Genomic DNA, 12,773 nt, shown 5'->3' on the forward strand with positions numbered 1-12,773 from the left:
ATGTTCTGGAAGACCACTGCCTGGTCGTGGGACGACGCAGCAGACAATGAAGATGATGCTGGTTATTTGCTGGCAGCAGAACTCAGCAGGACTTCAGACTCCACCTCAGATACGAACCTGAACCACATCCCCACCACCGCTGGACTCAAAGTGCTGACAAACCACGGCCTGGACCCCACCAACCCCACCTGCAGCCGCTACGTCTCCACGCTGTGTGTCGACACCAACCGGCGTCAGACAACCCGAGAGAGCAGCAGCACCCAGCAACTACCGGTGAGTCAACACCGCCACACATACCCCTTCACAGGTACCTTCATATACCCCTTCATAGGTACCTTCATATAGCCCTTCACAGGTACTTTCATATACTTCTTCACAGGTACCTTCATATACCCCTTCATAGGTACCTTCATATAGCCCTTCACAGGTACTTTCATATACTTCTTCATAGGTACCTTCATATACCCCTTCACAGGTACCTTCATATACCCCTTCACAGGTACCTTCATATACCCCTTCATAGGTACCTTCATATACCCCTTCACATGTACCTTCATATACCCCTTCACAGGTACCTTCATATACCCCTTCACAGGTACCTTCATATACCCCTTCACAGGTACCTTCATATACCCCTTCACAGGTACCTTCATATACCCCTTCACAGGTACCTTCATATACCCCTTCACAGGTACCTTCATATACCCCTTTACAGGTACCTTCATATACCCCTTCATAGGTACCTTCATATACCCCTTCACAGGTACCTTCACATACTTCTTCACAGGTACCTTCACATACTTCTTCACAGGTACCTTCATATACCCCTTTACAGGTACCTTCATATACCCCTTCATAGGTACCTTCATATACCCCTTCATAGGTACCTTCACATATCCCTTCACAGGTACCTTCACATACTTCTTCATAGGTACCTTCATATACCCCTTCACAGGTACCTTCACATACTTCTTCACAAGTACCTTCACATACTTCTTCACAGGTACCTTCATATACCCCTTCACAGGTACCTTCACATACTTCTTCATAGGTACCTTCACATACTTCTTAGGTACCTTCATATACCCCTTCACAGGTACCTTCACATACTTCTTCATAGGTAGCTTCACATACGTCTTCACAGGTACCTTCACATACTTCTTCACAAGTACCTTCACATACTTCTTCATAGGTACCTTCATATACCCCTTCACAGGTACCTTCACATACTTCTTCATAGGTACCTTCACATACTTCTTCATAGGTACCTTCATATACCCCTTCACAGGTACCTTCACATACTTCTTCACAGGTACCTTCACATACTTCTTCAGAAGTACCTTCACATACTTCTTCATAGGTACCTTCATATACCCCTTCATAGGTACCTTCATATAGCCCTTCACAGGTACTTTCATATACTTCTTCATAGGTACCTTCATATACCCCTTCACAGGTACCTTCATATACCCCTTCATAGGTACCTTCATATACCCCTTCACAGGTACCTTCATATACCCCTTCATAGGTACCTTCATATACCCCTTCACATGTACCTTCATATACCCCTTCACAGGTACCTTCATATACCCCTTTACAGGTACCTTCATATACCCCTTCACAGGTACCTTCATATACCCCTTCACAGGTACCTTCATATACCCCTTCACAGGTACCTTCATATACCCCTTCACAGGTACCTTCATATACCCCTTCACAGGTACCTTCATATACCCCTTTACAGGTACCTTCATATACCCCTTCATAGGTACCTTCATATACCCCTTCACAGGTACCTTCACATACTTCTTCACAGGTACCTTCACATACTTCTTCACAGGTACCTTCATATACCCCTTTACAGGTACCTTCATATACCCCTTCATAGGTACCTTCATATACCCCTTCATAGGTACCTTCACATATCCCTTCACAGGTACCTTCACATACTTCTTCATAGGTACCTTCATATACCCCTTCACAGGTACCTTCACATACTTCTTCACAGGTACCTTCACATACTTCTTCACAGGTACCTTCACATACTTCTTCATAGGTACCTTCATATACCCCTTTACAGGTACCTTCACATACTTCTTCATAGGTACCTTCACATACCCCTTCACAGGTACCTTCACATACTTCTTCATAGGTACCTTCATATACCCCTTCACAGGTACCTTCACATACTTCTTCACAGGTACCTTCACATACTTCTTCACAGGTACCTTCACATACTTCTTCATAGGTACCTTCATATACCCCTTTACAGGTACCTTCACATACTTCTTCACAGGTACCTTCACATACTTCTTCATAGGTACCTTCATATACCCCTTTACAGGTACCTTCACATACTTCTTCATAGGTACCTTCACATACTTCTTCACAGGTACCTTCACATACTTCTTCACAAGTACCTTCACATACTTCTTCACAGGTACCTTCATATACCCCTTCACAGGTACCTTCACATACTTCTTCATAGGTACCTTCACATACTTCTTAGGTACCTTCATATACCCCTTCACAGGTACCTTCACATACTTCTTCATAGGTAGCTTCACATACGTCTTCACAGGTACCTTCACATACTTCTTCACAAGTACCTTCACATACTTCTTCATAGGTACCTTCATATACCCCTTCACAGGTACCTTCACATACTTCTTCATAGGTACCTTCACATACTTCTTCATAGGTACCTTCATATACCCCTTCACAGGTACCTTCACATACTTCTTCATAGGTACCTTCATATACCCCTTCACAGGTATCTTCACATACTTCTTCACAGGTACCTTCACATACTTCTTCAGAAGTACCTTCACATACTTCTTCATAGGTACCTTCATATACCCCTTCACAGGTACCTTCACATACTTCTTCATAGGTACCTTCACATACTTCTTCATAGGTACCTTCATATACCCCTTCACAGGTACCTTCACATACTTCTTCATAGGTACCTTCACATACTTCTTCATAGGTACCTTCATATACCCCTTCACAGGTATCTTCACATACTTCTTCACAGGTACCTTCACATACTTCTTCAGAAGTACCTTCACATACTTCTTCATAGGTACCTTCATATACCCCTTCACAGGTACCTTCACATACGTCTTCATAGGTACCTTCACATACTTCTTCATAGGTACCTTCATATACCCCTTCACAGGTACCTTCATATACTTCTTCACAGGTACCTTCATATACGACTTCACAGGTACCTTCACATACCCCTTCACAGGTACCTTCACATACTTCTTCACAGGTATCTTCACATACTTCTTCATAGATACCTTCACATACTTCTTCACAGGTACCTTCACATACCCCTTCACAGGTACCTTCACATACTTCTTCACAGGTATCTTCACATACTTCTTCATAGATACCTTCACATACCCCTTCACAGGTACCTTCACATACTTCTTCACAGGTACCTTCACATACTTCTTCACAGGTATCTTCACATACTTCTTCATAGATACCTTCACATACTTCTTCACAGGTACCTTCACATACCCCTTCACAGGTACCTTCACATACTTCTTCACAGGTATCTTCACATACTTCTTCATAGATACCTTCATATACTTCTTCATAGATACCTTCACATACTTCTTCACAGGTACCTTCACATACTTCTTCACAAGTACCTTCATATACTTATTCATAGATACCTTCATATACTTCTTCACAGGTACCTTCACATACTTCTTCATAGATAACTCCACATACTTCTTCACAGGTACCTTCATATACTTTTTCATAGATACCTTCATATACTTTTTCATAGATAACTCCACATAACTCATCATTGGTACCTTCATATACACCTCAGGTGTATCTTTGACTCCATGCAGGTGTATCTTTGAATCCATGCAGGTGTATCTTTGAATCCATGTAGGTGTATCTTTGACTCCATGAAGGTGTATCTTTGAATCCATGCAGGTGTATCTTTGAATCCATGCAGGTGAATCTTTGAATCCATGCAGGTGTATCTTTGACTCCATGCAGGTGTATCTTTGAATCCATGCAGGTGTATCTTTGAATCCATGCAGGTGTATCTTTGAATCCATGCAGGTGTATCTTTGACTCCATGCAGGTGTATCTTTGAATCCATGCAGGTGTATCTCCATTTTTACATCTTTATCTGGATATTAGCTGCTGAGAATGTATTTAATAATGAAGACGCTGAGATTCTTTGTACCACTTCCTGTGTACGCTATGTGGCGCAAGAGAGCAACATTATTCTGACTGACCGCTTTGTGTGAAGCAGTTTTTGTGCGTTTTGGAGCTCAGATGTTGTCAACAGAGATGTTGTGATCGGTAACAGAACACTGTGTGTTTTTCTTTAAAAAGTCATTAAAGATTCACATGTGATGAATTATAGAGGGAAGCTTCTTCTTCATGTTACTGGGTAACGACCCATAACCCAGAAAACCTGAACAACCGGCCCTGAACTGAACCCAAACCTGATTCTGAACCCTCAACCAGCAAGGATCGAGACTTGAAGTCATGGTCTACAGCTCAGATTGGTCCCTCAGAGGACAAGTTTGTGCGGGTGTCCCAAGGGGCCACATGAGGCATTGGGACCGTTGTGAAGGGCCGAATCAAAAGGCTTAATTCAAATAACTTAATATTATTACTTAAAAAAATTAAAAAATTGTCTGGTTTTGAGCTGCTACTCGTAAGAATACGTGTTACAATAAGGCTAGGAAAGTATGCTTTTTAAGATCCCTTTAAACCTTGCCTGAGAGATGTATGTTAAATAACCAGGTACCAGAAGAAACATTAGTATTTTATCAGGGAACAACATAAACAGTGTTCAGTAGTAAGGGTCCCTGTGAGGGACAAACCACTCCTTCTTTGGTCCATGTTCAGTAGTAAGGGTCCCTGTGAGGGACAAACCACTCCTTCTTTGGTCCATGTTCAGTAGTAAGGGTCCCTGTGAGGGACAAACCACTCCTTCTTTGGTCCATGTTCAGTAGTAAGGGTCCCTGTGAGGGACAAACCACTCCTTCTTTGGTCCATGTTCAGTAGTAAGGGTCCCTGTGAGGGACAAACCACTCCTTCTTTGGTCCATTTTCAGTCTGTTTCTTACCTTAAAGATGTTAAAGACCAGCAGGTGATTCACTTTATACAAAAGCAATAAGTGCTTTTCATGTTTTCAGTTCAGTTTTTCTTCCTCGTTGGTAAAAGTCTGTGTTGTCTTGAACAAGTGACCTGAACATCTTGTGATGTGAGGAAAGTTCTCTTTGAGAGAAGAGTAAAGATCCAGAAGTGATCCTGACTTAAAGTGCAGGTTTTGCACATGTGATTAATGTTCAGTCTGGACTTGGAGTGGACCGCCGGTGAGAGCTTTGGGAGGCGCAGCGTTATAATTAGAATAAGTATATAATTGATGGAGGAAATCCAATTCTTGTCCGTGTTGTTCCATAAAGTCTGCGTGGTTCATTTCAAACAGCTGACACAACGTTGTGTGTCCAAACCACACGCCAACCACTGTCCGGTCTACAGAGGGTCAGAACCTGGACCCAGTCTACAGAGGGTCAGAACTTGGACCCGGACTACAGAAGGTCAGAACTTGGACCCGGACTACAGAGCGTCAGAACCTGGACCCGGTCTACAGAGGGTCAGAACTTGGACCCGGTCTACAGAGGGTCAGAACTTGGACCCGGTCCACAGTTGAAGAGCGACGAGCTGCAGACCATCAAAGGCCAGAGCAGTACAGTCACACGGGGAGAGGAAATGTGTGTGTGTGTGTGTGTGTGTGTGTGTGTGTGTGTGTGTGAACCATCAGTCAGAAGAATAGCAGGAAACACACACACACACAGACTCACAACAACACTGGTGTATCCGTGCGATAAGACACGTCCGGACCTCTGCTCTCAACAGCAGCAGACTGTTAGAGCCTCATACTGGTTCACCTGGACCAGCTGGACCCGGTCAGACCTGGTTCTGTAAAGCTTGATAGGACTCGTTTTGTAAAACTGGATTTGGATTAGTCCGGATTCTTCTCCTCTAAGGTCTGAGCCTGAAGTACAACCAGGGTTACATCTAGTTCTGGTTCTGTAGATCTGGACCTGGTTCACACCTGACTGCTCCAGTGGAGTTTGGGTTGGACCAGGATCTAATAAATCTGAGCTGCTTTTGTGGAAAACTCAGATTCAATTTGTATCTCTTTCTGTAAATCTGGACCTGGATTAGACCTGGATCTGTCTTTACTGTTCTGGATTTGAACCGGACCGGATCGAACCCTGGACCTGGACCTGGAGATGGACGGGTGGACGTGCAGGATTTGAACCATCGATCCGGTCTGCTGTCATGCACACAATCCATCGTCTGTGTCGAGTCTGCATCGGACAGAATCTGCCTCAGGTCTGAGTCCTGGACTCGTCGTGTTTCATATAAATATCACATTAACTTTGAAGACGTTAAATATATATATATATATATATATATATATATATATATATGTGTGTGTGTGTGTGTGTGTGTGTGTGTGTGTGTGTGTGTGTGTGTGTGTGTGTGTGTGTGGGGGTATTTATTAGGGCAACATTTCTTTTCTGTGATGACTGTGATTAATCACATTATGCTACAAATTCTGTCATGAAGTAAAAACTAGTGTGTTGCTTTTATTTGAACCTTTTGAGCCCTGAGCTCTACTTCTTTGGTCCATGTTCAGCAGTAAGGGTCCCTGTGAGGGACAAACCACTCCTTCTTTGGTCCATGTTCAGTAGTAAGGGTCCCTGTGAGGGACAAACCACTCCTTCTTTGGTCCATGTTCAGTAGTAAGGGTCCCTGTGAGGGACAAACCACTCCTTCTTTGGTCCATGTTCAGTAGTAAGGGTCCCTGTGAGGGACAAACCACTCTTTCTTTGGTCCATGTTCAGTAGTAAGGGTCCCTGTGAGGGACAAACCACTCCTTCTTTGGTCCATGTTCAGTAGTAAGGGTCCCTGTGAGGGACAAACCACTCCTTCTTTGGTCCATGTTCAGTAGTAAGGGTCCCTGTGAGGGACAAACCACTCCTTCTTTGGTCCATGTTCAGCAGTAAGGGTCCCTGTGAGGGACAAACCACTCCTTCTTTGGTCCATGTTCAGCAGTAAGGGTCCCTGTGAGGGACAAACCACTCCTTCTTTGGTCCATGTTCAGTAGTAAGGGTCCCTGTGAGGGACAAACCACTCCTTCTTTGGTCCATGTTCAGCAGTAAGGGTCCCTGTGAGGGACAAACCACTCCTTCTTTGGTCCATGTTCAGTAGTAAGGGTCCCTGTGAGGGACAAACCACTCCTTCTTTGGTCCATGTTCAGTAGTAAGGGTCCCTGTGAGGGACAAACCACTCCTTCTTTGGTCCATGTTCAGTAGTAAGGGTCCCTGTGAGGGACAAACCACTCCTTCTTTGGTCCATGTTTAGTAGTAAGGGTCCCTGTGAGGGACAAACCACTCCTTCTTTGGTTCATGTTCAGTAGTAAGGGTCCCTGTGAGGGACAAACCACTCCTTCTTTGGTCCATGTTCAGCAGTAAGGGTCCCTGTGAGGGACAAACCACTCCTTCTTTGGTCCATGTTCAGTAGTAAGGGTCCCTGTGAGGGAAAACCACTCCTTCTTTGGTCCATGTTCAGTAGTAAGGGTCCCTGTGAGGGACAAACCACTCCTTCTTTGGTCCATGTTCAGTAGTAAGGGTCCCTGTGAGGGACAAACCACTCCTTCTTTGGTCCATGTTCAGTAGTAAGGGTCCCTGTGAGGGACAAACCACTCCTTCTTTGGTTCATGTTCAGTTTGTTGCTGGACTGTGTTTGACGGCCCACAACTGTTTTGCTTTGTGTCAGGACATTGTTAACACTGTTCAGCAGAAACACTGAGACATCTCTGTGTGTGTGTGTGTGTGTCTGCATATGTGTGTGTGTAAGTGTGTGTGTCTGTGTCTGCATGTGTGTCTGTCTGTGTGTGAGTCATTGTGTGTATTTGTGTGTGTAGGTATGTGTGTGTCTTCATGTGCGTGTCTGTGTGAACAGGCTACACAAACACTCTGTTATTCAAAGACAAACTTGACCGGTGTGTTTGTTTTCCCTGAGTTTTGCCTTCAGGCCTCTTCTCAGGCTTCCCAGAGCTGAAGAAGTGGATGATGCACGACAATAACAATAATACGATGGAATCATTATCTGGGATCTCCTCTCATGACATCATCTGTCCACCGGCAGTTTGTGCCCACGGTGTTGACTGGAGGAGAGGAACAACACACCAATCAGTGTAAACTATGAACCAGAACCGGAACCAGGACCGTGAATCCAAACCAGGACCCAAACTAGGACCAAAACCAGAACCATAACTAGAACTAGCACCAGAATCGGAACCGGGACCAGGACCGGAACCAGAACCAGAACCAGGACCAGGAATCCAAACCAGGACCGGAACTAGAATCTGAACCAGGACCAACACTAAGACCAAAACCAGAACCATTACTAGAACCAGGATCAGAACCAGAACCAGAACCAAGACCAGGAATCTAAACCAAGACCAGGAATCTAAACCAAGACTGGAACCAGAACCAGGACCAGAACCAGGAATCTAAACAAGGACCAGAACCAGAATCTGAACCAGGACCAAAACTAGGACCAAAACCAGAACCATAACTAGAACCAGGACCAGAATCAGAACCAGGAATCTGAACCAGGACCAGAAACAGGACCAGAACCAGTAATCTGAAACAGGACCAGAACCAGTAATCTGAAACAGGACCAGAACCAGAACTAGGAATCTGAACCAGGACCAGAAACAGGACCAGGACCAGTAATCTGTAACAGGACCAGAACCAGAACCAGGAAGAGATGATGTCACAGCGAGGTCACTTTGTGTTCCACATCCATCACTGTGTTTAAATATCAGCCGTCTCTTTAAGACCTCCTCACTGCTGGATTTAATATCAGCCTGTCAGTCTGAGCTCAGGGACATTTAACTTCCTTTGTGGAGAGAAAACTCTCAGGAGAGCGCGACCTTTCCTGTAGGCATGGTAACAGAGACCCAGTCTTGGTCGACAGGGTTCATCCTCTGGAAATCATGAACATCTCTTATCCTCTGAAGAACATGAACGTCACTCATCTTCTGGAGAACATGAACATCACTCATCTTCTGGAGAACATGAACGTCACTCATCCTCTTGGGAACATGAAGGTCACTCATCTTCTGGAGAACATGAACGTCACTCATCTTCTGGAGAACATGAACGTCACTCATCTTCTGGAGAACATGAACATCACTCATCTTCTGGAGAACATGAACATCACTCATCTTCTGGAGAACATGAACATCACTCATCCTCTGGAGAACATGAACATCACTCATCCTCTGGAGAGCATGAACATCACTCATCTTCTGGAGAACATGAACATCACTCATCCTCTGGAGAACATGAACATCACTCATCTTCTGGAGAACATGAACATCACTCATCCTCTGGAGAACATGAACATCACTCATCTTCTGGAGAACATGAACATCACTCATCCTCTGGAGAACATGAACATCACTCATCCTCTGGAGAGCATGAACATCACTCATCTTCTGGAGAACATGAACATCACTCATCTTCTGGAGAACATGAACATCACTCATCCTCTGGAGAACATGAACATCACTCATCTTCTGGAGAACATGAACATGACTCATCCTCGGGAGAACATGAACATCACTCATCCTCTGGAGAACATGAACATCACTCATCCTCTGGAGAACATGAACATCACTCATCTTCTGGAGAACATGAACATCACTCATCCTCTGGAGAACATGAACATCACTCATCTTCTGGAGAACATGAACATCACTCATCCTCTGGAGAACATGAACATCACTCATCTTCTGGAGAGCATGAACATCATGAACTTCACTGATGAAGTCAACAGTAATGAAGACAGAAGTGGTGTTATGTATCAGCAGCTACAGGATTAATGGCTGTATGCATATGTACATGTAAATGTGTGTACAAGTATCAGTACATGGTCTTGTATGTGTACCCGTAACCTATAGATTCACAGTCTGTCCTCATTATTTCCTCCAGGTGAGTGTTGTTCGAGGAAAAGATGGTTTTGGATTCACGATCTTCTCAGACTGTCCAGTTAAAGTCCAAGCCGTCGACCCGGGTGAGAAACTGTTAAATTCCAGTCCGTTGCTGGTCTGTCATTGGTCCAAACTGTAGGAATGTGTGGATATATATATATATATATATATATATATATATATATATATATATATATATATATATATATATATATATATACATGCTGTGAGGAGAGAACCTTCAGTTCAGTCTGTTTGCAGGAGGTCCGGCTCACCGCGCTGGTCTCCGTCAGGGAGACTCGGTTCTGCAGCTGAATGGACTTCCTGTGGAGACCTGGAAGTGTGTGGACCTCGCCAACGCCATCAGGTAGCCCCGCCCCCTCACAGTTTGACGTACTACTTGTGGGTCTCAGCTGCCCTCCGTCCTGTCTGAAGGTTCATTTGATCTCAGATTAAACAGCTTCGGTTTACATTTTGAACCAATTAAAAAGAAAGAAAACATGTAGATATTTAATCATGACTTACGCCCATTTATTTTGATTTGATACTCTAATTTGAATAATATATGGAGATGTTATAGTTGTTATAGTTATAGTATTTAATATGCTCCATCAACATGAGTCCTGTGTTTCAGGAGCTGTTCCTCTCAGATCGTGGTGGTGGTGTGGAGAGGGTTACCTGAGCTCAGGACGGGAGGTGAAGCTTGGCTCCGCCCACCAACACACGGCAAGGTGAGTCTCTAAACAAACAGTCACGTGCTGGTCACAAGAGGAAGTGACTGTCTCCCCATGGTCTCCTAGACAACAGGCAGGAAGTTGCTGCCTCACCCCACCCCAGGCAAGCATGGCCGCCGTTGGGCTCCGGGGTCAGGGGTCCGGTCTGGTTTGGAGGCTCTGGGTTCTCTGTGGAGGGACAGGAAGGAGGAGGAGCCAGAGGAAGAGTACTCACCTCATACCTCCACGCTGAAGGGCACCCGCGTGACATCATCACACGGAGACAATTACATCATCTTGTCACCTGTAAATTCAGGAGGACAGGTGAGTCAAAGTGTGTCTCCCTATCACAGACAGAACCTGAGCAAAACCCACACCAGAACCTTTCAGCTGACGTAGAACAAACCCTAGAACATTACTGATGATGCTTCTCTAGAATCCAACACACAACCTTTTACCTTCAAACATGACGCAAACCTTTCAGCCGGCTGATTCTCTTACTGAGAAGCTTCCCCCACACCAAGAACCCTGAAGCCGATGTTGTTGGTTCTGTCCAACACGGTTCTTTAACAGTCTTCATAGTGGTGTTCTGTCTCTGTGTTTCAGCTGCTGCAGCCGGTTTATGGCGGCGGTGACGGAGCGATCGGTAACAGCTGTCCATCACTCGTGAGGAGCATTTTGAAAACGTTTATGAAACACTGATGTTCCGTGTTGTCGATCCCCAGGACGTCTGTACCGGACTCATCCCAGCAGAGGTCAGAACCTCCTCCACGACCCTCCACCCGGGTCGTCAGGGCGACTTCTCAGAGGCTACACCTCCACCCTGCCCCCGCCCCTCTCCACCTCCTCTGCATCAGCCCCGCCCGGTGACTACGGCAACTACCAGAACTGCACCATCATCCAATCACATCGGCCCTGCTCTGCCTATGGAACCGACGTTACCCTGGAACCCAAAACCCTCATCTTCCCCATCTTTGTCCAGGTCAGAACCTCAAACAACCTCAAATATTCTTTTTCAAGAATTAAAACCTGGACCCTAAACAGGAACCCAGGACCAAACCAATCCAATCCAAGTTCCGAGTAGACCACTAGAACCATTATCCTGACTGTTAGAATATTAAACATGTTAATGGACCAGTGGACCCTCAGAGACTTCTGGAGGTTCCTCTGTAGGGCTTGGCCTTAGAGATAGAGTAAGGAGATGAGGTTCCTCTGTAGGGCTCAGCCTTAGAGATAGAGTAATGAGATGAGGTTCCTCTATAGGGCTCAGCCTTAGAGATAGAGTAAGGAGATGAGGTTCCTCTGAAGGGCTCAGCCTTAGAGATAGAGTAATGAGATGAGGTTCCTCTATAGGGCTCAGCCTTAGAGATAGAGTAAGGAGATGAGGTTCCTCTGTAGGGCTCAGCCTTAGAGATAGAGTAATGAGATGAGGTTCCTCTGAAGGGCTCAGCCTTAGAGATAGAGTAAGGAGATGAGGTTCCTCTGTAGGGCTCGGCCTTAGAGATAGAGTAAGGAGATGAGGTTCCTCTGTAGGGCTCAGCCTTAGAGATAGAGTAAGGAGATGAGGTTCCTCTGTAGGGCTTGGCCTTAGAGATAGAGTAAGGAGATGAGGTTCCTCTGTAGGGCTCAGCCTTAGAGATAGAGTAAGGAGATGAGGTTCCTCTGTAGGGCTCGGCCTTAGAGATAGAGTAAGGAGATGAGGTTCCTCTGTAGGGCTCGGCCTTAGAGACAGAGTGAGGAGATGAGGTTCCTCTGTAGGGCTCGGCCTTAGAGATAGAGTAAGGAGATGAGGTTCCTCTGTAGGGCTCGGCCTTAGAGATAGAGTAAGGAGATGAGGTTCCTCTGTAGGGCTCGGCCTTAGAGATAGAGTAAGGAGATGAGGTTCCTCTGTAGGGCTCAGCCTTAGAGATAGAGTAAGGAGATGAGGTTCCTCTGTAGGGCTCAGCCTTAGAGATAGAGTAAGGAGATGAGGTTCCTCTGTAGGGCTCAGCCTT

The 12,773-nt window shown here is 45.2% G+C and overlaps 1 protein-coding gene across 4 annotated transcripts in view; it reads left to right on the forward strand.

Moving 5' to 3' along the window:
* LOC137803332 (regulator of G-protein signaling 3-like) overlaps nucleotides 1-12,773 on the forward strand; it is a 24,178-nt gene continuing 11,405 nt past the window's right edge. For 3 of the 4 annotated variants that reach the window (XM_068601697.1, XM_068601700.1, XM_068601698.1), the window contains exons 1-7: nucleotides 1-273; nucleotides 10,068-10,149; nucleotides 10,328-10,433; nucleotides 10,701-10,797; nucleotides 10,867-11,103; nucleotides 11,386-11,425; nucleotides 11,505-11,761. In XM_068601697.1, coding sequence (XP_068457798.1) covers nucleotides 1-273; nucleotides 10,068-10,149; nucleotides 10,328-10,433; nucleotides 10,701-10,797; nucleotides 10,867-11,103; nucleotides 11,386-11,425; nucleotides 11,505-11,761 — 1,092 coding nt within the window. Of the gene's footprint in view, nucleotides 274-5,922; nucleotides 6,391-10,067; nucleotides 10,150-10,327; nucleotides 10,434-10,700; nucleotides 10,798-10,866; nucleotides 11,104-11,385; nucleotides 11,426-11,504; nucleotides 11,762-12,773 lie in introns of those variants that run through there. The other variant, XM_068601699.1, reaches the window with a different exon arrangement.

This window comes from Clinocottus analis, unplaced genomic scaffold (assembly GCF_023055335.1).
Source record: "Clinocottus analis isolate CAN_PGR_092001 unplaced genomic scaffold, fCliAna1.0.p SCAF_53, whole genome shotgun sequence".
Classification (NCBI taxonomy): Eukaryota; Metazoa; Chordata; class Actinopteri; order Perciformes; family Cottidae; genus Clinocottus; species Clinocottus analis.